This window comes from Hemitrygon akajei, chromosome 6, assembly GCF_048418815.1.
Source record: "Hemitrygon akajei chromosome 6, sHemAka1.3, whole genome shotgun sequence".
NCBI lineage: Eukaryota > Metazoa > Chordata > Chondrichthyes > Myliobatiformes > Dasyatidae > Hemitrygon > Hemitrygon akajei.
In genome coordinates, this window is record NC_133129.1 from 59,890,903 (window position 1) to 59,918,842 (window position 27,940).

The 27,940-nt window shown below is 39.0% G+C and overlaps 1 protein-coding gene across 3 annotated transcripts; it reads left to right on the forward strand.

Moving 5' to 3' along the window:
* LOC140728721 (uncharacterized) lies at nt 1–27,929 on the forward strand. 3 transcript variants are annotated; one of them, XM_073047678.1, is made up of 6 exons: nt 1–222; nt 6,390–6,542; nt 8,016–8,282; nt 18,244–18,382; nt 26,160–26,264; nt 27,516–27,929. In XM_073047678.1, the coding sequence occupies exons 1-6, from the start codon at nt 156–158 to the stop codon at nt 27,586–27,588; spliced, it is 804 nt and encodes a 267-aa protein (XP_072903779.1). In that variant the 5' UTR covers nt 1–155; the 3' UTR covers nt 27,589–27,929. The 3 variants fall into 3 exon arrangements, with proteins under 3 accessions (XP_072903779.1, XP_072903781.1, XP_072903782.1); XM_073047680.1 differs by having other exon boundaries at nt 8,016–8,273; XM_073047681.1 differs by lacking the exon at nt 6,390–6,542.
* The last annotated feature ends 11 nt before the right edge of the window (nt 27,930–27,940 follow it).

The window sequence follows — 27,940 nt, forward strand, 5'->3', positions numbered from 1 at the left end:
CAATATCCGGTTCTTGCAGAGGTTTCCAGATTTCCATATTGCACGGGTGTAAAACAAACTCACAATATCAAAGTGGTCCTCCAGCTCTTGCTGTGTTGCTCACAGTATCAAAGACTAAACAGGTTTTGCTTTTCATTAAAAACAATTCAACCAACATGACAGATTCTACTTTACCAATTGGATTACTCATGTTTTTTGTCATAGCATTCTGCAGACCTCAAGGTGAGTTTGTTTTTAATTAATTCTTCATTTGGGTGGAGTTATTTCATTACAGAGAACAATAATGTATGAATTTGATTCAGTGCTGTGAAGCTTCTTGTATTTCATGCTATTTAAATCCAAGTTGTTGTATCATGGGAGTTGGTTATAAAAATTATCCAGAGAACATAAAATATCTAGAAACAAATATCAATATAAACCCGCCATACATGTAAAGCATCTGTTAAAAGTATAAGGATTTGTCTAACTTGATTTATTCAATTCCTGCTAAGTAATACCACTTTTCTCATGAGTTATAAGCTATTTGCTATGTATCGTAACACTTTATGTTTCAGATTTTAGAAGCTTCAGTTGCTTGAAATTATTTTTACAGGCCAAAAGATCCTATGTGATTTGTAAGTGCAAGGTTTGCCACAAAAGAGTAGCAAGTCTGCATGACAGAAAACAGTAGTGGTAGTGTGAGTCAAGATGAGTAACTGCAAATCACATGCTGTAACTAATCATCACTTCTACTGTGTTTCCATTGTGAAAAATGCATTGCTGAATACTGAATAGAATTTTCAGTTTCATACCAGAGCAATTTATTTTTGTAACATGTTGATCAATGTGCTCAAGGGTGTATAATGTTTTAAACTCCATAGCAGGCGTCAACTGTTTCAAATGAAATTGACAAACATAAGAGATTCTGCAGATGCTGGAAATCGAGAGCTATACACACAAAATGCTAGAGGAATTCAGCTGGTCAGGCTGCATCTATTGCAAGGAATACACAGTTGACATCTTGGGCCAAGAGCATTGTGTCCTGAAGCAAGGTCCCGGCCTGAAACATTGCCTGTTTATTTCTCGCCATAGATGTTGCCTGACCTACTGAGTTCCTGAAGCATTTTGTGTGTGTTACTCAAATGATGTTCTCTCCTTTCCAGGTCTAATGAAATATTTCAGTCTAATACATCAACTATTCCCCTCTATAGATGCTACCTGACTTGCTGAGTTCTTCCAGCACGTTGTGTGAGTTGCTCAAATGATATTCAACCTTTTTTTACGGAATACTTAATAGGTCAGGTGCAGAAATAAGTAGAGGCTGAAATACTGGAGCTAAGAGAGAGAAAATAAGGATCTGTAATTGTGCTTGTGTAATGCTGAATCATAGTTTATTAAACGAGATATGTGTACTTAACCCATTCACTACTTTTTTTTTCAAATGATGTTTGTATCATTTGAAAGTATCGGTTTTGCCTGTTTTGTAGACTTTGGATTAGAAGCTGGGCTTCTGTTCTAACTCAGTTAACTCAGTTAGAACTCTGTTCTAACTGTTCTGCTCATCCATCTAACCCTTCTACATCAGAATATTCTTTCTGCTGCTCTTCATTTCTTCTGATTCACATTTTTTATTCTTCCAACACTCTCAAGCACTTTGGCAATTTTGTGGCCCAAACTATCTGCTTGACACATTGGATATCTAGTTCTCTACACTTCAATAATCATCAGGATAATCTGAGACACTTCCGATGGCCCAAGCACTTTCTCCACCTATTTGAACTTGTTCTTTTGTTGAACAACTATTTTGACTGCAGTTATCCCCTCTGAACAAAATATACCACAGTGGAAAACCACATAGGTAGTACTAAACACATCCATCATTTTGTGGGGGTTCTTTGTCTCAGATTTCCAACTCCCTACACCTCCTTTTCCAGACCATCACAGAGCTTTGAATGCTAATATCTGTGTTGTCCTGAGATTAGAGATTTTCATCAATCTTACTTCAAGTTACTTTTCCCTCCTCGTATCTGAGTCTTCACATTTCGTCCTCAATTCTGGGACCAGGTTGTCAGCTAATATCCATCATAAATCTTTGAACGCCCTCAACTATTCCTTCACTCTATATCCTGTAAGAATTCTATTCCATTCTTTAAAAACCAGTGCAGCTGCACTTGTGATGTACCATCCCACAAAAGGGATTCTGATCTTCCTTTATCATCATCCAAGGATTCTCCTCTACCATGACTGGGAGTGGTCTTCATGAATTTTGAGTCATAGCCTTCATTTCAGGCCTTACACTTGCCTCTCTCTTACTGAACAAACTATATCCTCTCTTTCAATTTCAGTATTATCAGCATTCATCCATAGTAAGGATGCAATGCTGATGTTTTATAAAGCATTGGTCAAACCACACTTGGAGAATTGAGAGCAGTTTTGGGCCCCTCAGCTAAGAAAGGCATTGGAAAGAGTCCAGAGGAAGATCACAAGAATGATCCTGCAATTGAAAGGGTTAACTTATGAACAGCATTTGCTGGCTCTGGGCCTATACTCACTGAATTTTAGAGGAATGAGGGAAGATCAAATTGAAAGCTATGAAATATTTAAAGCCCTAGATAGAGTGGCCATGGAGAGGATGTTTCCTATTAGCGAAGGGAATCTAAGATCAGAAGGCACAGCCTCAGAATACAACCACTGTCCTTTAGAATAGAGATGAAGCGGAGTTTTGTTGGCCAGAGGGAATGTGGAATTCATTACCATAGACGGCTGTGGAGGACAAGACTTTGGGTATATTTAAAGCGGAAATTAATAGGTTCTTGATTAGTAAGGGAATGATAGTTACACTTAATACGGTGAATGGTCTGTTTGTACAGGGAGATGATTTGGAAAATATGCCCAGTTGTCGCCCTGTGCAAGAATTGGTAGAAATAGTGGAGGATGATTTATTCACCTTAAGTCATAAGAGAAGAATTAGCCATTTGGCCTATTAAGTCTGTCCCACCTTTCCATTCTGGCTGTTTTCATTCCATTAAGTGTGACCATCATGCTCCATAATTCAATTTTTTCAATGATCTGGTGCTCTTCCTTTCCTCACAAATACTGAAGTTGCACCCTCTACCCTTTATCTTCTTCCACCCACCGTCACAGCCCTAAGCACACCTTCTACATAAAGTTGTAAGCAACTGGTATGCTCTGCAACTCATTATTATATATCCTCTGTTCACAGTCTGATATCCTCTAGATCAATGTCCCAACAGTTTTATGCCATGGATATTAACCTAAATTGGGAACCCCTGCTCGAGACAAAGAAGAGGAAACACATACTGGATAATAATTTTGTGAATCCCCCTCTGTTCTTTGAGAACTGATACTGTGAGCACCCAACTACTCACCAGTTAATTCACTGCCACACTCCACTCCTGATTCTCTACCCTCCATTAGGAAAATAAGAAATAAGAGCAAAAATAGGTAATTTCACCCTTTGAGGCCACTCCATCACCCCTTAATATTTCCCACCTCTAGGTTACTCTTCAGCAGTATCTCTTGATTCCCTTAGTATCCAGGGATCTATCAACCTCTGTTTTGAATTAACTCAATGGCTGAAACTCTACAGCTCTCAATGGCAGAGAAATCAAAGACTCACCACCTTTGAGTGCCTTGGTTTTAGACTCTTGAACCAGATGAATTTTGAAAGTTTATATCCCTACAAAATGTGAAAATGGCAAGAATTTTAAAACTGGAACCAACAGTAATCAAGGATGGGGTGCTAGGTGACTTGATATGTGCTAGGATATGGTAAGCACTTACTGGTGGCTTCACTCAAGTAGGGTCATCACGCTCAGGGTTACCAGTCACATGGATGGAGTTCTGGCTGCAGTAGTCTAAGACAGAGTTGCAAATTAGTGATAATACAACTGTTGCATAAAAATCAAAATCACACCAAGTTGGCTTCAGGTTCAGATGTTTGCCCAAGAAGGGGATGGACTCATCGTGCAGGAGCAGAATTTTTAACAAGAAATAAGATTGGTGGCATTGATCACATTCAGATTTAGATTTAGATCTGTGTATCAATCATCACAACGTCTAGTTGGAGGGAATTAAACATCATCCAATATTGGATCTCTTAACTAATACAGGAAAACTTATGGACCTAGAGGATATCAGACTGTGAATTGAGGATATATAGTAATAAAACCTCCTGATGAAAAGTCATCTTCACTGACTCTTGGAAACCTAGAATGTAGAGGAGAAACATACAGACAATATTGAAAACCTTAAAGCCAATCAACAGGTGCAGAAGGAAGCTCTGCATTAGCATAATCACAAGAGATTCCGCAGAAGCTCGACACTTATATGTAAGCTGCAGAAGAAAAACTTCACCTCACAAACTACCCACTCATCAGGCACCACCTGCCCCGTCTACAACACAGTATACACTTGCCCAATGGCTTCATTAGGCACCTCTCAGCCCACAAAACCAGTACGGAAGTGAGTCATCCTAGATCTCACAGGACCGCCCAAAATATGTGGAAGCATATCTGTAACTCTGAAGTCCTTATGAATTCATAAGTTTTGTAAAATGTAATGTGACAAGTTGGAACCTGTGAGATCCCAGACTGGTTTGCTGGTTATAGAAGTCTCTGTGTTTTATCAAGATGTGTGTTTTATGGTAGGGGAGGAATGTTTGGACAACAACGAGAACAGGACACAGCTGTCATGGGGGAGGAAGCCTCTAAGGACTAATGGACTGATTGATGAATTGTTGCCAGGAATCAGAAACCTTTGCAGATAACAGAGGAATGTTATGGAATGAAATAACCTAATTGCTGTTTTCTGTGAGAAATATTAAAGTGGTCTGTTTGGGCTGTGAGATTGTAGCTATCTTCCAGAAGATAACATGTGGAAGTCGATTTCCCTTGCAAGTAAATAATAAAATGTGCCTGTAATTTGATCCACTCTGAACTTGTTGTAATTTGTTACTGTATATTAGAAGACCTAGCTGAATGGTACACATCAAATAAAGTAGCTTATGGCCAAGTGGTTAAGTCTGTGGGCTAATGATCTGAAGGTCGTTAGTTCAAGCCTCAGCCGAGGCAGCATCTGCTGCCTGCACGTTAAATCTGCTCCCGCACGTTTATAGCCCAGTGGCGGCGGTCGGTGCAGTATGGAAAAGACAAGCAAATAAGAAGATTTAAATGAAGTACTCTGACAAATGCCTGATCAAAATAGACAAGGCATTTTCATTAACTGTAGATAGTTCCACATTGTTCCACTGGGACACTGTCAGGACCCAATGCTCTGAATTATTGGGAGAGGTTAAGCAGGCAAGGGCTTTAGACCGGATATTTGAGACTGAGGTGTGAATATACAGAAGCATATAAAATCATGTGGGGTATATAGCGAGTGAACACACACAGTCATTTTCACAGGGACAGAGAGTTAAAAACTCAAGAGCATAGATCTAAGAGGAGAGGGGACCTGATGGTCAATTTCTTCATATAGAAGTTGAGGCATAGAGAAATGGTTGCGGTAGGTACAATAACAACATTAAAAGATAATTAGATAAATACATGGATAGGAGAGGTTTAGGAAGATATGGATTAAATGAATGCAAGTAGAACTAGCTTGTTGAGCAACATAGCTGTCATGGATGAGTTGGGCTGAAGAGCCTGTTTCTATGCTGTATAATTCTATGACTAATTACCCTATTGAATAAACAACAAATAGTTGTATGATTAAACCATAAATTTGTATCATCCAATTTATCATTATTAAGTTCTGAAATCTCTCTTATTCACTCAAACTACACTTGTCAGATTTGTTTCTTCTGTATCGTTTGCAAAATATTATGGCTGCTGGGATTCTGAAATAAAACTGAAATTGCTAGAAATGCTTAGCACTTGTAGAAAGAAAAGCAATTATTGTTTCTGATCAGTGACTTCAGATCAATGCTTTTAATGCAAGTTTGGTGTTCTGAAATACTTATTGGTTTAATGCAGTAGCTTTATTCTTCCCAATAGCATAGGCAGAACATTGGTGCAACTAATGCAACCATTGCATGTGGAACCTGCATGTTCTCCGTGCCACCATGTGGTTTCCCTCTCAGATCCCCAAAATGTTAGGATTGGTCGATTAACCGGCCACTGTAACCTCTCCCAAGTGTGTAGGTGAGTGCTAGAATCTGAGGGGAATTGCTGGAAATATGGGATGACTGAAAATGGGTGCCTAATGTTCAGCAGTTTAATGTGCTGAAATACCTTTTCTCAGTGTTGTATAACTGTATGACCTTAAAATACTTAGTTGGAATAAGTTACCAAACATCTGATGTTTCTATTGAAACTAAAGCACTTACTAGGTCATAAAACTTAATGTTTTTTTTTGCTAATGTGTGCTATTAATTCTTTTCTGCATAGACAATGCACCATTTCAAACAGAAGTAGTTGAAGAAACAGATGTTCTATCAAGAGCACATATAGCACTGGAACACAACAGTTCTGAACATTTACATTCTAAAGTCATCTTAAACCATTCGGAGAGAGTAACATTTTTTGAAAAAGCACAAGAAGGTATACAGTATTTCAGTGAAATTTAAAAAAATCTAGAAAGAAGCTTTCTTCTCAAAATGCATATTGTTCTATCTTTTCTCATATCAACCCTTGTGGCCTCCCTCAATATATCTTGAAATGAAACTAGCTTTTAACTTTTCAAACCTATTCCCAATGAATAGGTTATCACACAAATCTCCTTACTGGTCTCCCTTCAGGCCAATTTTGAAAATAATCCCTATCCTCAGAATCTGTTCTCACTAAGTCAACTCTGCTAATGAAGAACCTACAGTTGTCCCCTCAGTTTTTGCAAACCATGATGCCATCTCCAAGTACCCCTTCCAAATTCCCTGAACACATTGTTATTCCCCAAATCTGTGCCCATTCTGCATAACTCTATGCTTGAATCCTTCCAATTAGGATTTGGACACTGTCACCGAGTAAAAATGACCACAATACATAACTTAAAACATAATTATCCTCCCAACTCATTCTTCTTCATCTGGCAATAGGTAATCACACTAATTGCTTCCATCTTCCAGTTTGCTGACATATAATTGCCTTTCCCCACACCAATCTATTTAGTTTTGGCCAGCCATTCACGTGAATTGGCTTCTTCTCATATTTATATATATTACCATTGGACCAGTTGCATTCTTCATGCTATTCTTGAGAACTTAATTCAAAAGATCAGTATCACATTCTACTTGCATGCTGGCAATATCAGCTCTACCTCGTGATCTTCAGAAGATTTTTTTTATAAATAGATCATTGATGTCAGCTACCTTTGTTTATTTTTATCTGCTTTTATGGATGATTTCCTGCTCTCTCTCTGTCTTTCTCTCCACCATCAATCCACCATGTACAGAAGCTTCTGTCCAATTCTGCTGACCAGTGTAAGTACCAGAGACTGTGCTCTTTGGTTTCCATTTAGGTGCACAGGTTTCACAGTTCTGCTGACTAACCAACAAATGGTTCTGGTGAATATATCAGCAGACTTTGCAGCCTGGCTGTTAAGTTCATGTAGACTCAGAACTGCACAAGTTTCTCATCTGTTTCAGAGATTTTTACAGCACCAACACCAACAAACTCTAACTCCCCTTGCCCCACTCCCACTATCAACAATAAAACATGTATCTGTGGCCTTCCTTTTTATGAAACTCCAGAATGTTGTTTATAGAATCATGGCCACACCAGGAGAAATATCAAATTTGTATTTGTCATTGAGAAAATAATAGTGTATCTGCTCTGATGATCAAATACCAACAGGAGCTTAAACAAGTTCTGTAATTTCCCTAAAAATAACTGCTTCATATTCCTGTTTTTCTCCAAATGAGTAAGAATTCAAAGTATTTTCAGTTTCTCTTATTCCCTGCAGCTTATATAAAGTGTGATATTGTGGTTGGCCTTGAAAGCATGTTAAAATCTTCAAGTACATCTGAGAATTTAACTTTAATTTTCATCCAGTCACTGAACTTCTCTCTTGTCTCTTAGCAATCACCAATATTCCTCTTCACACCCACTTGTCATCACAGTCAAGTATTTCTGAAACTCTGAGACCATCTAAAAGAACAAAAGCAGCAACGGATGAGATTAATAAGGAATCTCACAAGCCAAAAGAAAATTCTACATCAGAAGATGAATTTTTAGATTCTCAACCAGTGACCAGTGATCCATCTGTTATCAATTCTTTGGAAGATATAGCAAAAGCAATGCCAACACTGCTGCCTCATACCTATGAAACCATAAGTGGTAATGCATGTATGTAAATAAGAATTGTGTTCCTCCTTATGTTCAAAGTAAATTTATTATCAAGATATGTAAATGTTATCACATACTAACTTGAAATTCGGTTTCTTGCAGGCATTTACAGGGAAAAAAACAAATCCAAAACTAGATATAAACAAAGACTGACAAATAACCATTGTGCAAAAGAAGGCAAACAGCGCAAAGAAAAATTAATATTGAGAACATGAGTTGCAAAGAGCTTTTAGAAGTAAATCTGTAGCTTGTAAATTAATTTCTGAGGAGTGGTGAATGAAGTTATTCATGTTGGTTCAAGAGTCTGATAGTTGTAGGGTAATAATTGTTCCTAAACCTAGTGGTGCAGGACCTAAGGTTTCAGTACCTCCTGCCCAGTGGTAGTAGCAAGAAGAGCCGGTGGATGGTGGAAGTCTTTGCTGATGAATGCTGATTTCTTGTGGTGGTGCTTCATGTAAATGAACTCAATGGAGGGGAGGGTTTTGCCTGTGATGGACTGTGCTGTAGCTACCCCACTTTCTGTAGTCTTTTTCTTTCTTGAGCATTGGTGCTTCTATACCAGTCCGTGATGCAACCGGTTAGGGTATTCTCCACTGAGCATTTATAGAAGTTCATCAGAGATTTTTGGTGCCATGCCAAAACTGCACAAATTTCTAAGAGAGTAGGAGTATAGTCATGTCTTCTTTGTTTTGGCACCTCTGTGCTAATCGATACATTGATGCCAAGGAATTTAAAGCTACTGACCTTTTTCACCTCTGTTCTCCTAATGAAGACTGGTTCATAGAACTCTGGCTTTTACTCTTGTACTCAAAAATCAGCTCATTGGTTTGGCTAATGCTGAATGAGAGATAATGACGTTGTGCAATACAGGTATAGAATAGACATTCCAAGAATTAAATAACCAAATATGTTCATAACAAAAAGGTTTGAAACCAATGTTACGTTTAAATTTTAGACTCTACTGATAGGAAATGAAGAGAGACTATGTGAAATTCAATGCTGACAAGATTCACTCTTATTTCAACCTAATCTTGAAATTCCAACTGTAAAGTCATAAGTGGAACCTCCATCTTATCTCACAGATCAAAGAAATACAACTGAAGCAGATCCTGGGATTTCAGGAGAAACTCATCTATATATGCCTTTAAAGGATTCAATAGAAGACATATCTGTAGTCATCACTGTAACACAGTCTCTTGAAGGCTGATTAAAGAACTCATATTTAATAAGCCAGCCCCTCTCAGAATTGTCCATTGTGTGAACAGTAGCAAGCATTAATAAGTAATGCTACATCTTAGTTAAAAAATGCTTTTGAAATTCTTCCAAATGTTGCTCTTGCTTATCAAATCTGTAGCTGTCTTCCATGGTTTGTTTTAGAATAGTGGGTATTGGGGTTAGAGAACTATGATTTCTGATCAGAGTGGTGGAGCTGTATCTGGAATTTGGAGAAGGCAGGGTCAGTTCACTGCTGGGGTAGTTTCCTAAGAATGTACATGCACCCAGTATGTAAGCAAGACCATGTTGTCTTGGGTGAAGTCAAAGACAGGTATCCCCAGAACAATCCGATGCAACTTCTTGTGCAATGACCCAAATTGAGTATTGTATAAAAAATGTGGAGTCACCTCATGAAACTTGACTCAGAATTCCTATCAGAGTCACATGAGGATCAAATACCTGAAATCATTGAGTTGAAGTTATTGTTGGCACATTGAGGTCTAACTTTCAGATTTTTTTTTTCTTATGTAAGTGAAAACATGACACCCAATACAGATACTACTATTAAAATGTTATATATAGTAGTAGGAGGGAAGAAAATGTCTTAGTTGTCAGGGATATTGAGATATATAGATGAAACCTAAATATTAATGCTGTCTGATCCTGTGGTCAGAATGCAAGCTACAGTCCTAAATCATCTCATCTGTATGGTCAATTAATTTTAATATATCCATAATTGTCTATTCTTAGTATTGATCAGCCAGTGAAATGTTTCAATACCTGAGGAGAAAAACATTTAAAATGCTACAGCAACATAAAGTTATCGGGATTGTTTTTGGTTTCCAGCTTTTGAATTTATGGGAAGAGAGGTGAAGGCCCCATGATAGAAGGTGGATATCCTTTCCAATTGTTAAAAGTGACCCCAAAACACACATCCAGCAGATCAGCTGAATGCTTTTGATTCCCAAGAGCAGCCCTCCAACTGACATATTAGTCCCAACCTCTCTCTTTTTTGCTGCTCCTGCTTATTTTAGGAGAATATTGACCACAAATCGGAGATATACATAAGAGACCTAACTCTGAAAGTTGCATAGTCCAGTGCTCAGGATGGTAGATTGTTCTTATTATTCATTGACAGGGTGTGGCATCGCCAGCTAAGCCAGCATTTATTGCCCATCCCTAGTTGCCCTTGAGAAGGTGGTGATGAGCTGCCTTCTTGAACCGCTGCAGTCCCTGAGGTGTAGGTACACCCACAATCCTTATTTACCCCATACCTCTTCCTACTTAATGTGATAACTGATATAAACCCAAAATCTTTATTTTGGAGCAATATGATTTCACCACAGAGCACAAAGGATACTGTATACTAAGGATTCCGGGTACATTTTCAATTACTTTTACATAAAATATTGAAAGATATCTAATACTTGATGGAACTACTATTAAAAATAATTTAAGGATGCTTTAAAGATGACCTTCAATTTTTTTTTCAGTCTCCCAGGCACAGCAAACTATTAAACAAAGATAATTTTTGTTGTGAAGGTACGAAGTTCTGATCAACTAAGCTTTTGGAATGTAACCTCTGTGTATCACAAAGACTGCACTGTAATTAAGTCAGATGTCCAACTGATTCCACAACTGCTTCAGGGAATGCATTCATAGTGAAGTAGCATGACGAAAGTGCATGTGAAATTTCCCATTTTTACAGACAGTTGACTTATTTAATGCACATTTTAACATTCCAGTGTATGTCTAATTTATAATTATTATGATAACTTTTCCTTCATAGCACAAAAGCTGGATAGTGACTTGAGCAGCATGCATCCTACCGGGTTAATGAATCATAGCTCAGGTAATATCTGATGCCAAGTAACACTATTATGGTAAACATTTGCTCCTTATTGGTTTTTTTTACTTTACAGGTATAAGCTTCCATCTTTTTTTTTTGCACAAAAGTGAAAGAGAGAATGGTTCCATTGCTTTTTGTGGAAACATGTACATAAATTAATTATACTAGTTTTGTGCTGGAACCATCCAGTGCAAGAAATTCATCAATTGCCAAGTAAATTATAAAAGAAACAGGAGTAGGGGCAACAGTTTAACCCCTTCTGTCCTTCAATAAGACCATTGTTGTTTTTTTAACTGCAGCACCATCTCCAAATCACTTAGCACCTTAACATCTAGAAGTTTATTGAGGACATAACAATATACCACTCTGACCTAGCTGAATTGTTGATATAACTTTGTTTTCCCCCGAAGCTACAAATAAGGATCACGGTACATGACTTCATTATGTTAAACAAGTTCTGAACAAATGTAAATAAACATAGTAAATGTAAATGTAACAGAGTGAATATGGCAAAATTTAACAATGTAATTTAAGATTTTGGCAATTACTTAGTTTCATGTATGGGATACTACACTATACTTAACCAAAAAGTCTCCAGTCTCCAAAAACTTATTTGCGCCCTAGAGCCAATCAGGTCTATATTGATTTCCAAATAGGCTTATGTCTTTTCTGCACAAGGTAAAAGAAGAGTGGATGTGTCATACGGATCTAAGTAAGGTGCATGGTGAAAGAGAGCAGCTAATTCATGCCATTCTCCATAGTTGGGTGTGTTTTTTTTTGTATTGGTTCAATGTAGGGGTGCTGAGGTCACCAGTCAGCCACATTCTGGAGACTGTTATTTCTTTCAGGTTACAGTTTACTGCAAGAAGCTTGTTTCCAAGTGCCCTGGTACCCCAGCACAGCACATGGTCTCTCAGAAGTTGTTAAAAAAAGTTTTTAAAATGTATGTGATTATATATTTTTCTAAGCATGTAGCCAAATATATGAGAAGTAAAATGAGAGGGGTTAGAAGAAATTAATGATTACAATTCCCCGTTAGCTTATGATCATTATTTCTCCTGGTGACCAGAAACCCTTGCTATGGGAATCGCATGGTGATGGGAGGTGGTTGTCATGGATTATTTTTGATAGCAAGATGTAGAATTTTAAGAGTTAGAGACAGGGTAAAGAGTCAGAATCTTTTACCCATGGTAAACATATCAAAAACAAGACAGCATAGGACAAAGGCAAGAGAAAGGAGTTATAAAGTGCATCAGAATTGTTTATTTTTTCACAAAGGAAGTGGTTGATTACTGGAACTTGATGTCAGAGGATGTGGTGGCATCAGATAGTGACTACATTGAAACAAAACATTGACCAGGCATTTAAATAGGCAAGGCATAGAATGATTCAGACCCAATATAGGCAAATAAAATTACTGTAGATGGGTGAGAAGATTGGCATTAACTTGCTGAACCATTGGGCCATCTTCTGTGCTTCTCTATGAATTAAAACAAAAATAAAATATTAAAGAAAATGGAAGTTATAAAACACACTCAAGTGTTAAACTGAAAATTAAATTAAATTAAATATTATATACCTTGTTCCCAGTGACCAAGTATTCCCAGTGATCCTAGTGCAGATTAAATGTGCATGTAGATTCTCCTAATGCAGCTCAACTGTGTAGATTCCCAGCCTGTGGACTGGGAAACATCCAAATTTTATAATACCCTTTTGGACTGCAAGAAGGAACCACCTAAACAGCACAGGTCTCAAGCAACAGGTACACTGCGGAGAGGAAGGTTGTCCTCCAAACTTCATCCATCAAAAATGCCTATTGGTCCCTCCATAGACCTCATTTCTGGAAATCTGATGAGTGGGTGTATCCTCCCAAAATCATTGAGTCTTCCTCAGCCGGAACTTCTGGATAAACTAAGAGATCCACAATCCATTGAAGGCTAGATTGGCGGTGTTCATGATTGCTGACCCAGGAAGCTACAATAGATCTAAGTATGACCTCCAGAAAGCCATCTCCAAGAAGGACACTCAACAGCTGTGGCAGGGCTTGAATGCCTTCACTGCCTACAAAGCAAAACCGAGCAACATAAATGACGACAAGTTTTCACTCCCAGACGAGCTAATACTTTTGGATATTGCTTTGACTGACAAAACAGAAAGGCATCTTCACAAACTCCCACAGCCCCCATGACCCTGTGATTTTAGTCTCCGAGGCCCATTTGAGAGCATCCTTCAAGAGTGTGAACCCATGGAAAGCATCTGACCCAGATGGAGCACCTGGCCAAGCACTGAAGTCTGGGCTAATAAACTGGCTGGAGTGATTACTGACATTTTCAACCTCTTGCTTCAGCAGTCAGAGGCACCCACCTGCTTCAAGCGGGCATCAGTCATGCCAGTGATGAAAAGAAACAGGGTAACCTGACTCAGTAGCTATTGTCCGGTAATACCTTAGATGATCTGAACAACGGGATCAACATGCACGAAACAGTGCACCCTCATGCCCACCATTGGTTTGGGAGATCTTAACCAGGCCAGTTTGAAAAAATCACTAAGCTAATACCATCAAGAGATTACTTACAATACCAGAGGAAACAACACACTGGACCATTGCTACACCACCATCGAGAATGCTTACTGTGCTATTCCACGCCCTCACTTCGAGAAGTCTGATCACCTGGCTGTACATCTACTCCCTGAGTATAAGCAGAGACTGAAGACTGCAGCATCAGTAGTGAGGAACAAGGAGGTATGGAGAAGGGAAGCACAGGAATGCCTACAGGACTGCTTTGAATCGGTGGACTGAACTGTATTCAGGGATTCATTTTTGAACCTGGATGAGTATGCTGCGATTTTTACCAACTTCATTAAAACCTGTGTGGATTAGTCTGTGCCTACAAAGACTTACTGTACATTCCCAAACCAAAAGCCGTGGATGAACCAGGAGGTACGTCATCTGCTGAAGGCTAGATATGTAACATTCAAGTCTAGTGACTCAGGCCTGTGCCAGAAAACCAGGTATGATTTGTAGAGGGCTATTACATGAGCGAAGAGACAATTTCAAATGAGGTTGGAGGCGACATCGGATGCATGGCAACTCTGGCAGGGTTTGCAAGACATTACTTCCTGCAAAGTGAAACCCAATAGCATGAATGGCAGTGATGTTTCACTACCAGATGAACTCAACACCTTCTATGCATGCTTTGAAAGGGAGAACACAACTTAAGCTGTGAAGATCCCTGCTGCACCTGATGACCATGTGATCTCCATCTCAGTGGCCTATGTTAGGCTCTCTTTAAAGAAAGTGAACCCTCGCAAGGCCGAAGGTCCCAATGGAATAACTGGTAAGGCTCTGAATAACCGTGCCAACCAACTAGTGGGATTACTCAATGATATGTTCAATCTCTCTCTGCTACGGGCACAAGTTCCCACTTGCTTCAAAAAGGCAACAATTATACCAGTGCCTAAGAAGAAAAACATGGGCTGCCTTAATGACTATCGCCCACTAGCACTCAAATCAACAGTGATGAAATGCTTTGAGAGGTTGGTCATGACTAGACTGAACTCCTGCCAGAGCCAGGACCTGGACCCATTTCAATTTGCCTATCGTCACCATAGGTCAATGGCAGATGCAATCTCAATGGCTCTCCACATGGCTTTAGACCACCTAGACAACAGAAACGCCTATGTAAGGTTGCTGTTCATCTACTAGAGTTCAGCATTTAATACCATCATTCCCACAATCCTGATTGGGAAGCTGCAGAACTTGGGCCTCTGTACCTCCCTCTGCAATTGGATCCTCAACTTCCTAACCAGAAGATCACAATCTGTGTGAATTGGTGATAACATATCCTCCTCACTGACGATCAACACTGGCACACCTCAGGGGTGTGTACTTAGCCCACTGCTCTACTCTCTATATACACATGACTGTGTGACTAGGCATAGCTCAAATACTATCTAAAAATTTGCTGATAATACAACCATTATTGGTAGAATCTCAGGTAGTGATGAGAGGGCGTACAAGAGAGAGATATTCCAGCTAGTGGAGTGGACAAACTGGCACTCAACCTCAGTAAGATTAAAGAGCTGATTGTAGACTTCAAGCAGAGTAAGACAAAGGAACACATACCAATCCTCATAGAGAGATCAGAAGTGGAGAGAGTGAGCAGTTTCAAGTTCCTGGGTGTCAAGATCTCTAAGAATCTGACCTGGTCCCATCATATCGATGTAGTTATAAAGAAGGCAAGACAGCAGCTCTACTTCATTAGGAGTTTGAAGAGATTTGACATGTCAACAAATACACTCAAAAACTTCTATTGTTGTACTGTGGAAAGCATTCTGATAGGCTGCATCACTGTCTGGTATGGGGGACAGCTACTTCACAGGACCAATAGAAACTGCAGAGAGTTGTAAATCTAGTCAGCTCCAGCTTGGGTAGTAGCCTACAAAGTACCCAGGACATCTTCAATTTGCCTACAATCACAATAGGTCAACAACAGTCGCCATTACATTGGCTCTTCACTCAGTTCCAGAACATCTGGACAATGAAGATGTAAACATCGGGATGCTCTTCATTGTCTACAGCTCTGCATTCAACACTACTATCCCCTCAAAACTAGTCACTAACCTCCCAGAGCTAGCCTTGATACCTTTTTGTGCATTTGGATCCGCCATTCTCTCACTTGCACACCACAGTCATTATGGATTGGCAACAACATCTCCATAATCACCATCAGCACAGGTGCACCACAAGGCTGTGTGCTTAGACACTTGCTTTATTCATTTTTCACTTATGACTGTGTGGCTAAGCACAGCTCCAATGCTATATTCACATTCACTGTTGTTAGCTGAATTGAATTAAAGGTGGTGATGAATTGGCATATAGGAGGGAAATTGAAAACCTGGTTGATTGGTATTACAGTAATAAAATTTCACTCAATGTCAGCAAAACCAAAGAGCTAATTGTTGACTACAAGAGAAAGAAGCTGGTGCTCTATGAGCCAGTCTCTGCTGCTCAGGAAGTTGTACTAATATTATTTTTGTGACTGTATGTGCTGTGTATGACTATACTGTATGTACTGTGTTTTGCACCTTGGCCCTGAAGGAACATTGTTTCGTTTAGCTGTATAAATGTGTATGGTTGAATGACAATTAAACTTGAATTTGAACTTATTACCCATCAATCAGGAAACTCTCAAACCAGTCTGGATAACTTCACTCACCGCAACTCTGAGCTGATTCCGCAATCTATGGAGTCTCAGCAACACATGTTCACTGTATTATTTATTTATTTGCAGTTTGTCTTTTTGCACATTGGTATTCTGTTGTGTTTCTCCGTTCTATTGTGAATACAAATGGTGGCATATATGTACTTCGATAATAAATTTACTTCAATCTTTGAACTTTATGTTGGAATAACCCAGCTACAGGCGTATCTGTATAAATCTTAATGGAAGATCAAACATAATGACTTTCATGTTCTGTTTTAGGAAAATAAAGCTTCATTTTTTAAGGCAGCGATTAGGTGATTGTTTTCACACTGAATCTCTAGAAATTTCTTCCTCAGTTGCTGGGAACAAGAGTCCTTTAATATTTTTTTCAGAATAATATAGTTACATTCTTGATAATCAATGGAGGTAAAAAGTGACTGGGAATAGGTAGGAATGTGGAATTGAGTCTACAATCATGATGAAGCAGGCTAATAAATTCAAGTGACTTACTCCTGCTCCTTATTTATACATGTAATTGGAATATTGGTGTGGACTTCCAGCATCACGGTTGTTGTAACTCCTTGACGGCTTCTTGTCATCGTTACCCAACTCAGTATTTTTGGCCCACATTTGAATATTACCAGTTTCCTAAGAAGTAATTCATCAGGAACCAATGGATGTAAAATTCCATTCCTTAATTCTAGGTGTGACAGTTAATGGAGAGGATTCAATGGACCATTTGATGCATACAACTGTGTGCTTCGCTCATTGATTATGTAAAATGATCCTGCAGTGATGTTAATTAGGGTCATCAAGGATTTTGGCCCAATTACAGCAAGAGACAAAATAACTTCCAATTGGCAGTAATTTTAATGTCAATTCACAGTGAGATACTTGGACAGTCAGCAAAAGTATAGTCATAAATGTGGGTTTCAAATGATCCTTGTGATTAAAGAGGGAAAGAAAAAGAGACTTAAAGGACAAGAATATCAGAGTTTGGGATCCTGGAGGTTGAAAGCATAGCCACCAATCATGGACAATCATATTCAGGAAGAAATGCTGCCTTGGTTTTCCAGAATGGTATCTTTCCTCCCATGGTGAAAATTTACAAGTTGATATTACACAAGATATTACACTGGAGTTTACAAGGTTGCAATGCTAGTGGATTGAATTTGTTTTATATAAAATTAAAATGATGTGAAAGATGAACTATTTGTGTTGGTTGGGGAATCTTGAGTTAACAGGTGAAATCTAAAAAGTAGAAGCAGGCTTTCAAGAGTGAAGAGTGGAAGTTTGAAAAGTTCTTCCACAGTTGAGGCTCGGTACTAATAGCAAGTATGAGACTATCAGCAAAAGAAAAACAATGGTATGAAGAGATACAGTACAGGATGACAAATTAAATGTAAAGTTAGATCACACATCAGATGTAAAGATTTTTCTGAAATTTCTGTTTTCATGAGACAGCACAATTTCCACAATATCTAATGAATTCTCAATTAACAGTAATTGTTACAGCAGTACATGTCTGGGACCACTGACTTCAAGCTTCTGGCCAGAGTTAATAGCTTAGTCAAAAAGACTTGGGCATTGACATGAATGATAGGTCGATGAAAATTGGGGATCCATTATTCAATATCACCCCACGAATCAACTACAGTTCTTATACTTCCTTGTTCTTTTGTCTACACAGATATAAACCAATCAGAAATGTCTGTTCTTAGTCTTAAGGCATGGAAATTTGGATTGATTTCAGCTGCATTGCCTCTGTTTCTCATTGTAGAAGCCTTTGCTCTTGCTATTTACTGCACCAAATGCAAAAAGAGAGGAAGGTAAGACCTTGAAGTCTTTCATCACTGTTCATCTCTAAGTCAAGCTTGTTAAAACCCACATACTGAGGACTATTATCATTGTTACTGTTATTATTATATATGATACTATATTATTAGTAATAGTAGAATTATTCCTATGGGATGCATTATGTAAGTTTAATTGTTCTTCACACAGCAGTTGAGCTCATTTATCTTTATCTTTCACTTTCTGTATTTGATTGCAGGAGGAACTCTATCACACTTACATCAAATCTGCATTTTTCTCAGTTACAGTTAATTTTGGTTAAGAAGATATTTCATGAAGAAGAAATATAAAAACTGGATTTTTGTGAATAATACATAGGATAAAAATGAACAACAAGAGAAAATCTGCAGATGCTAGATATTCAAGCAACACACACAAAATGCAGGAGGAACTCAACAGGCCAGGCAGCATTCATGGAAAAGAGTACAGTCGACATTTCAGGCTAAGACCCTTCCTCAGGACTGATAAAGGATCTCAGTCCGAAACGTCAACTGTATTCTTTTCCATTGATGCTGCCTGGCCTGCTGAGTTCCTCCAGCATTTTGTGTGTTTTGCTTGTAAAAGTAAGTAAGACACGATTGCAGGGAAGGTTAGCTAATTGTACTTCTACATGTTCTATTTCCACATCAGATTCTGCCATGGAGTAAGCCATCAAGCAATTGAACTTCTATGAGACATACTTCAGTTTATAAATAAGCTATTGGTCAGCAATGAAATGTCATTATGGTGATGCAATATTTTATTGCTTCACAAACATAAATAGACTATAAAATAATGAATAGGACTATAGCAGCAAAGGACTATTACATAATGAATATAATTTCATTTACAAAAGGAAAGATAAATGAAATAGTGATATATAGGCTTGTTATCTTGACATCAGTAGATGGAAGACATTGCAGCCTAATTTTAACTTGAGAATAAGCTAAACAGAAGCAAATACTCGGACTCTTGTCAGGCTAACCTGGCCCATTTTAACATCTGAATGAAGATTCACACGTTACTCAATTCTACTTGAAATGTGATTTACCACCATTGCTGCCAGAATGATAATTGGGCAAGCTAGATGACAACAGCCATGATGAAGCTCTCTGCAGTTTGATCTTACAGAGTGATGGAGCTAGAAGTTGCTAGCCTTTCTTCAGCCCCTACAGGCTGCAGAAGAAGCACCCCAAGGGAGTGAAGAAGTTTGACTTGTATTTATCCTTTAGTACAGTGTGGAAACAGCTATTCAGCAAACATCTGAGAATTAGTCAAAATGGATGGTTGATGGACTTGCAGGGCCAAAGGATCAGTTTCCATGTTGTATGGCTCTATGAATGAAGCATCTTACCAGTTCACCAACTCCTTTGCACAATAAAAAAACTCTGGTTGTAAATAGATCAAATGCAAAACCTTCCTGCTGGTAGAATTGCTGGATAATATTCCAATAGCCAAATAATCTTACAGGTAGTAAATTATTCCTCTGTGAGACGGAGACCAGGAAATGTTGCAAAGCTGTAAGCAACTCTTGTTGACACCCAAACACAATAAAGCAGAGTATATTGGTCACTTGCCTAATACAGCAGTATTAGATGAGGATTATCTCTTAACTAGAATTAAAAGAAGACATAGATAAACATACAGAATTGTGGAATATTTGTCCAGTGGGAGGACATGATTCCTGGTCCAGCAACTGTCAACTCAGTTTGCAAGTCAGAAGCAAAAGGCTGCCTGGAAGAAGTGTACTTCCTTAATGCATCTCCTTGCTCAGATCACAGTGGTTTTAACCTGAATATCAGATGTAAGTTACTCCATACTGTCACATACCCCGTGACCGGGTTACCAAACCAGCAGAAATGGAACAATACCTTGGAGTCTGGTGATACTGTAACTAGAGGTGTTTATTAGTAAACTACATAATACAGTATCAAAAATGCAAATATACATATAAAACAGGTTAGCAATGATAAATACAGAAGTGTAGGAATAAGAATCAAAACCAAGCTCTATCATAGTCTAGGGGTAAATGAATAGTCTTAAGATAACGCAGAGTTCAGTTCAGTTCAGTTTGGATTGAGGTAGTTGCTATTGTGACGTTGGAGAGAGAGAGAGCGAGCGAGCGAGAGATGAGCTGCTGCAGCAGGCACACCTTCCATTGTCTTCTTGTTCCATTGTAATGTTGTGGTTATCGATTATGACCCTTCCATTCCTGGCTAGACCGCTCTTCAGTGGTAAGCCTGTCACCCAGGCAAGGATGGACACACACACAAGCCCCCACCGGCCTGCCTTCACACACTGTGAGCTTCGGACTGATTCCCCCGAATTGATCCTCCAAGACCCCACCTTCCTGTGGGTGCACAACACTCGTTCAGTGTCCAGTGGCGTGTCTCCCTGTGTCTCAGCAGACTCGTCTTTTATCTCCCCTGTCAGGGTACCAGCCATCCATCAACTGATCATGTCCATCAAACTGGGCCAATCCCTCCTGTCTCAGCCGGCACCTGGCACCCACTATTCTGTGTCAGCAGGGATTCACACAAGCAGGCAAAGTGGCAAAGTCCTTGGAAGTAAAGTCAACAATCAGCGAAGAAGCCATAATTTTAAATCCTTGTCTCTCTCATTATCAGCATGTACAGCTTGGCGCCTCTCCCCCCTTTATCTCTCTCTCTCGTTAGTAGCACAGTTCACGGGGGTTCAACTCTGGACCCCATCTCCCCATGGTTTTCTCATCACACATAACAATACATTTTCCATGAATATCAGACTACCCTGAAGGCTCAGCAGGTTCTGGTGGAAATTCCGATTACTGATTCTCCTCCTCTTCCAAGTTTTGTTCCATTCAGAATAATGATATGAAGGTAGAAGCAGGAACAAATCCCAAAAGAACATCGGAGAAGTAATCTGGATGCTTAAAACATACTGACAATGAGGATAATTGTTGCAGCTGAGACTCCTCTCATAACTTGCCTGGGGAAGACAATAGACTTGTGGCCTAGATAAAAATGAATAGTAGTTATGGGGCAATGGAGATGCAACATCAAACCCTTCAGTTTTCACCAGGTCAAATTTAAATCAGTCAAATTTATCCTTTTGGGACAATCATTGACTCCCAGTACAGTGGTACTGAAAACCTGTGCTAAGTAACTGGCTGGAGTATTCAAGGACATGTTGAACCCCTCAGTGCTGTGATCTGAGATTTGCTCTTGCCTTAATAAGGCAACAATCATCCTGGTGCCCAAGAAGAGCAGGGTGAGCTGCCTCAACCACTATCCAATGGTAGCATTTTCATCTACTGTAAGAAATTGTTTTGAGAGGTTGGTTGTACAGTTAACTCTTGACCAATCAAGGATTTGGGTCTGCTGTAATTTGCCTACCACCACAAGTCTACAGCAAATGTAATCTCAGAAGCTCTCCACTCTGCTTTGAAGCACCTGGATAACAGCAAAACATGTGTCCAGCTGCTGTTTATCAATTAGAGCTTGGTATTCAATGCCATCATCCCCTCATGATTAATCAGTGTCTCTGTATCTCCCTTAACAAATGGATTCTTCACTTCCTCATCAGGAGACCACAGCCAGTATGAATCAGTGATACCATCTCCTCCTCACTTGACAATCAACACAGGCACACCTCAAAGATGTGTGCTCAGATCACTACTCTTCTCTCTCTAACTCATGCATGTGTTGTTAAACACAGCTCATATCCCATTTATAAAATCTGAGAATGCAACTATTGTTGGCAAAATCTCGACAGTGATGAGGAAGTGTATAGGAGTGAGATTAGTCAGCTGGTTGAGTGGTGTTGCACGAAAAACCTTGCACTCGACATCAGCAAGACCAAAGAATTGATTGTGGACTTCAGGAAAGGGAAGTTGGCAGAAGATGAACCATTCCTCATTGAGAGATCAGCAGTGGAAAGGGCAAGTAGCTTCAAGTTTTGGATTGTTAAAATCTCACAAAAGCTTCACCTAGAAACTGTAAGTCCACAATCAGATCAGATTTCTGAACAGTCCATTAACTTATCAACACCACCTCAATTTGCTTAACACTACAACAAGTCTATAGTAAGTGTGATCTCAGTGGCTCTCCACTCTTATTATTCCTCTTTTATTGTACTGTTTAGTAATTTGTAGCAATTTTGTGTCTGCACTAAACTGCTGTTGCAGGGCAATAAATTTCATGTCAGAAAAGCCGACAATAATAAACTTCACTCTGATTCCAAAGGCAATAAATTCAAGGAAGGTAAGTTCACAGATGAAGAGGTAAAACAAATCTTGATGCACCATCAATAACTCTCTGAGATGTGAGGCGAGATATAGGCTTTTATTGGCTGGAAGAAAGAACAAGCAGCAATTGACCACCATACTACATCCTGGAGACTGAGGGCAGGGCTCAGGCTCCAATTGCCTTTATACCGGGGTCTGTGGGAGGAGCCACAGGAGCAGTCAGCAGGGGGGCGTGTCCAGACAGGTATATGTAGTTCACCACAAATCTATTTTGTTTACTTAATCAAAATGTGCTTTAATCGCGCAAGAAATGAAAATCTCTCTGTTATTTATTTGCTGCAATATCTTGACCTTTCCTGCATAAATCTAATATACAAGATTTACCTTTCATCCTTTGAATCATCTAACATAATTTACCTTAGTTCAGAGTAAACTTCCATTCAAATTCTGGATAGGTTTGCCCCACTAGGAGGGGAAAAGGATGGTGAACTGAAGGAACCAAGGTTGACAAAAGAGGTGAAACAATTAGTCAAGAAAAAGAAGGAAGTACTATATACTTAAGGTTTAGGAAGTGAAAATCAAACAGGGCTTTAGAAAATTATAAGGTAGCCCAGAGGAAATTAAGAAAGCTAGAAGAAGATATGAGAAGGCCTTGGCAAGCAGAATTGAGGAAAACATCAGGCATTCTACAAATATGTGAAGAACAGGAGGATAATTAGAGTGAGGGTAGGACAGCTCAGGTATGTATGGGGGAAATGTGCCTGGAGTGCGAAGAGGTAGAGAGGTCCTTAATGAATACTTTGCTTCAGTATTCACCAGGTAGAGTGACTTTGATGAATGTGAACTTGCTAATGTGTGGGAACATGTCAAGGTTGAAAAAAAAGTGGTAATGCTGGAGTATTTGAAAGATATTAAAATAGATAAGTCACCAGGGCTGGATGAGTTATACTCCAAGTTACTATGGGAAGCAAAGGAAGATACTGCTGAGATGTTGAAGATTCTTACTGGCCAATGGAATGGTACTAGAGGATAGCAACTGTTGTTCCAATGTTCAAGAAATTTAATAATAATAATCCTGGGAATTATAGATCACTGACACTTACCACAATGGTGAACAAAGCATTAGAGAGGATTTTTAGGGATAAGATTTATAAGCAATTGGAGAAGCATAGTCTTATGGATAGTCAGCATGGCCCTACGAGTCTGATTTAGTTTTTTATAGGTGGTAATAAATCAAATTGATGAAGGAGCACCATCAGTTTGGTGTACATGGGCACATCAAGATTTCCATTCGCACAGAACATAGGGAATATTGAAACCTGAAATTTTTTCTGTTTAACTCTTCACAGATGCTGCCAGACCTGCTGAATATTTCCAGCATTTTCCATTTTAATTTTACATTTTCAGCATTTCCATGTTCTGCATTCTGTTTAATCACAGGACCTAGAAGAAAAGTAAAGATCAGGTGGACATTTGGCAGCCTGCCCGATGTCAGGCAGCGTGAAGCATGAACTTCAGCTGATGGCCAATTCCATACTCTCAGTTTGAAAAATTCAGATCAGCTTCATTTAGAATTAAAAGTCAGAAAACCAAAAGACGTAGAAGAGCACAACATGGGAATGGTTTCAGATTCATATATTTATCACATGTACTGTGCATCAAAACATAAGGAAACACGTAGTTTTGCTTAACAACCAGCAGAACCTAAAGATGAGCTGGGGCAGCCCGCAAGTCTTTCCACACATTCCAGTGCAAATATAGCATGCCTATAATACTCAACAGAACAAGACAACAAAACAACAACAGAAAATTAAGCCTATTTCCTCCCTACCACCCACCCACACACACAGAGACAGGCCTCCTACCCCAGAGCAGGCTTCCTCGAGCCTCCAGCCTGCAGTGGACTGGCAGACTCACAGACGTCAGTCCTCTAGATTCAGGACTCCACAATCCTATTCCAGTATCCAAGAAGATTATCAAATCCATTTCAAGATAAGATTAACCCATACCAATGTCATGTAAATCAAACATAGACAAACCTGAAAAGAATTTATGATCTCTGCAATGAAACTCCCAACATCAAAAGCTTTCTTTCTAAGGTCTCTGAGTTCACTGATGGAGTTAGCTAGTGTATATCATTAATGCCCTAAGTGATAGCACTGACATCAAACCAAAACTACCTATTATATATAATTCAACTTGCAAAATCATTGCATGTGCTATGACACTTCAGGATATGGAGGAGAGCACACAACTTTTAACATGATATACTACAAATAGAGAGCAATTGAGTACCTACCAAGGCTAAACAGCAAGCAGTCGGGTAGCAGAGTTCATGGAGTCTGCTTCCTGTAGTCCTCCTTGCTCAGTAAAACACTTTCAGTTCTTCCCAGAAGTAGAATCCTGTGCTTTACTGGAAAGCAAGCAACGTGCATCTTAGTGATATTTACATTTTTGATACAATGGTGGTTAGAGACATGTGATCTAATTTGAATGCAGACAAAAGTGTGGAGCACATGTCATAGGTACTGACTATCACTCAGTGCAGCCACTGTCAAACAAAATCCAGCTCATCTCTTACCGAGTGAACACTGGAGGTAGCAACAATGGGAGGGGTCAGCCTCCAAGCCAGCACAGAGTCCAGTGGTGCTCAGCCAGCTCTGCTGTCTCCTTCCTCATTGGCCCCTAGTGACTCAGAGGGATAAATAATGCATGGGCCAACAACACAACTGAGGCCACACAGCGCCCCCACCATCAGTCTCACAAATGAACCTGTGAATTAGACTCATGGTTTTCTATGTTATCGATGTCCAATGGAGTCTTGCGATCACAAAACAAAACATACAAGAAAATCACCCCCATCCATTGGATCATACACCACTGCTGATGTCTCCTTCCCTGGGTGGCTGAAGCAGGGTGCGACATCCACCCAGTGCACAAGTCCAGCTTCAATACTATCCAGCAACTCGCTAGTGGGGTAGATATCCTTGATAATCAGCAATGTCTTGCAATTATGAAAAAGACTCAAAGGATAAAAAAATCATGCATTTGTTTGGATCCAGAGAGGCCACTCCGTCCGAGCGCGCCACCATCTTACCGTCTTACTGTCATCTAACTAATGAGTTCTGAAAGGCTATTTATCTTCTGAATTCATGGAGATGGCAATAATAAACCTGAGCTTGATCTCTTTCCCCATACAAATAAGCACAGAGGTCCATGGTCTATTCCCTTGCTATAGTGTAACCTCAAGTATATTAATAGTAACTGTAGTGCCCCCTCTTGTATCAACTGAGATCAAATAATGTAGTACTGTACAAGGACTGAAAATTTCAGAACTTTTTAGTGTGCTTTTTAAAGTTCTACAGTAGAAAGCGTATAATTTAAAACTGTAAATATCTTGCTAGAGATAACATTAATTTGGTAAATTTCACCAAAAGTTTGCAAAGAAATAAAAGAAAAGTTCATTCATTTAACTGTATATTGTAGAATTGTGGCTTAATATTAAATAGAAATGCAACCAATTGTTATGTTGATTCTTTTTTCAACAGGAAAACAATATCAACCAAAAGCTGTGACGATAGTGAAGCTGCTGAAACAATTAATGCTGAATCCAATGAGAATACAGTTACAGTGAACAACACATCACTCTCACAGTGTGTACACCAGCAATACCTTCCTCTTTTGTCGACAATGCTAGTAGAGCACAAATTAATTAAGAATAACACAAACTATTTAATCTCTTAGAAACTCTGCGTTTCATTGCTCAAATGATGACATGTTCTTAATTGTTTTTAAATCAGTATTGTACCCTGATCATTTTTCAATGGCATTATTTATGGAATGAGAAAAAATATTGCAATACAGGAAATATAAAGGTTACACTGATGATACTTTTGCAATTTACAGTCACGTTAGGTTGGCAGTTTTGGATGCAGAATTCCCATCAAGGCTTATTTTCAAGTATACAGTATATCACTTATACAAGATTAAGAACAACTGAAGCCCTGGAGTCAAGAACTGATGTTAGACTGCCTATAGTTCCCCGATTTCCTAATCCTTTAAAAAAAAAGTAGATTACATTAGCTACCTTGCAGTCTGTGGTAAAATCTATAGAATTTTGAAAAATGACAACCAGTGCATCCATTATTTCCACCTTGTCAAAGCACCATTAAATAATAAGAAAAAAAACATTTCAAGTGGTATTGGTACAGATGTGAAGGATGAATTAGAATGAGAAGGAAGAGAGATTGAAAGGTCGAAGTGTGGCTTCTGAGGGATGCGATCAATGTTTCTGTAAGTGGGGAAGGATGCTATCTGTCATGGACCTCAGGAGCAGAAATTGAGCTTGGATGTATATGATCTGATGATAAGCCAGAGGTCATGATGGCTTAACTCCAGAGGTTAGTATCATATGTTTCTGATGGGTTCACAATGTCAAGGGGTTTTGCTGAGTGGGAGGGAGTCTGTTTCTGCAAATCACACAGAAAAAAGGGACTGGGTAGGAATTTGGACAACCAAATTATCATTTGAACAGGGAGAACTTGCAAAAGCCTTGCCTGGTGTACAGTGTGCAAGATGAATAACTAGGTTTCTCTTTAGGTCCCTGAGAGTTGATTAAAATATAGATTGGTTTCAGCATTCAGGTGATTCAAGGAGCTGGAAATACCACCCAAGTTTTATTCTGTTCATCACAACACCATCCTGTTATTTATTTAGGAAAAAAATAGCAAACTAACTATAAATTAATATTCTGACAGGCATATTTCTTGTTTAAAAAGGTAAACTAAGATTTTTGTTATATATGCGGAGCAGACTCGATGGGCTGAATGGCCTAATTCTGCTCCTATATTTGTTTTCGGTTGACAGATTCATTTTATCTAACATTAACTATTATTTTATTTTAGAATAAATAATCCTCTGGAAACCTCAGAGACTCAAGATTTTTCTGAAGTGGAGCAGGAAACGATGGATGACTAATCCCTGAACCTACCTAACATGGTCACAAAAGAGAAACACAAGAAAGACATCAGCTTTTTAGAAGTGTGTGTGTTTCCTTTCCCACTTACAATCTCTGCCAGAGCAAATGTGAACTACTTTAAAACATAAAGCCATAGAACTCACACTGCTGTAGTTGTTTGCTGCTGAATACAGCGTTTCACTAATTCATTAAAGTTACTTTTTGGAACATCAAAATCAGACTATGTGTAATTTGCTTGGAATGTTAGGAGCAAATTATTCACAATGAAACGGAGATGATTGTTCTCATTCCCTTGTTCCACCTTCTACATTGTTACTTTTTGGCGATGTCTTCTTTGCTTTTATACCATAT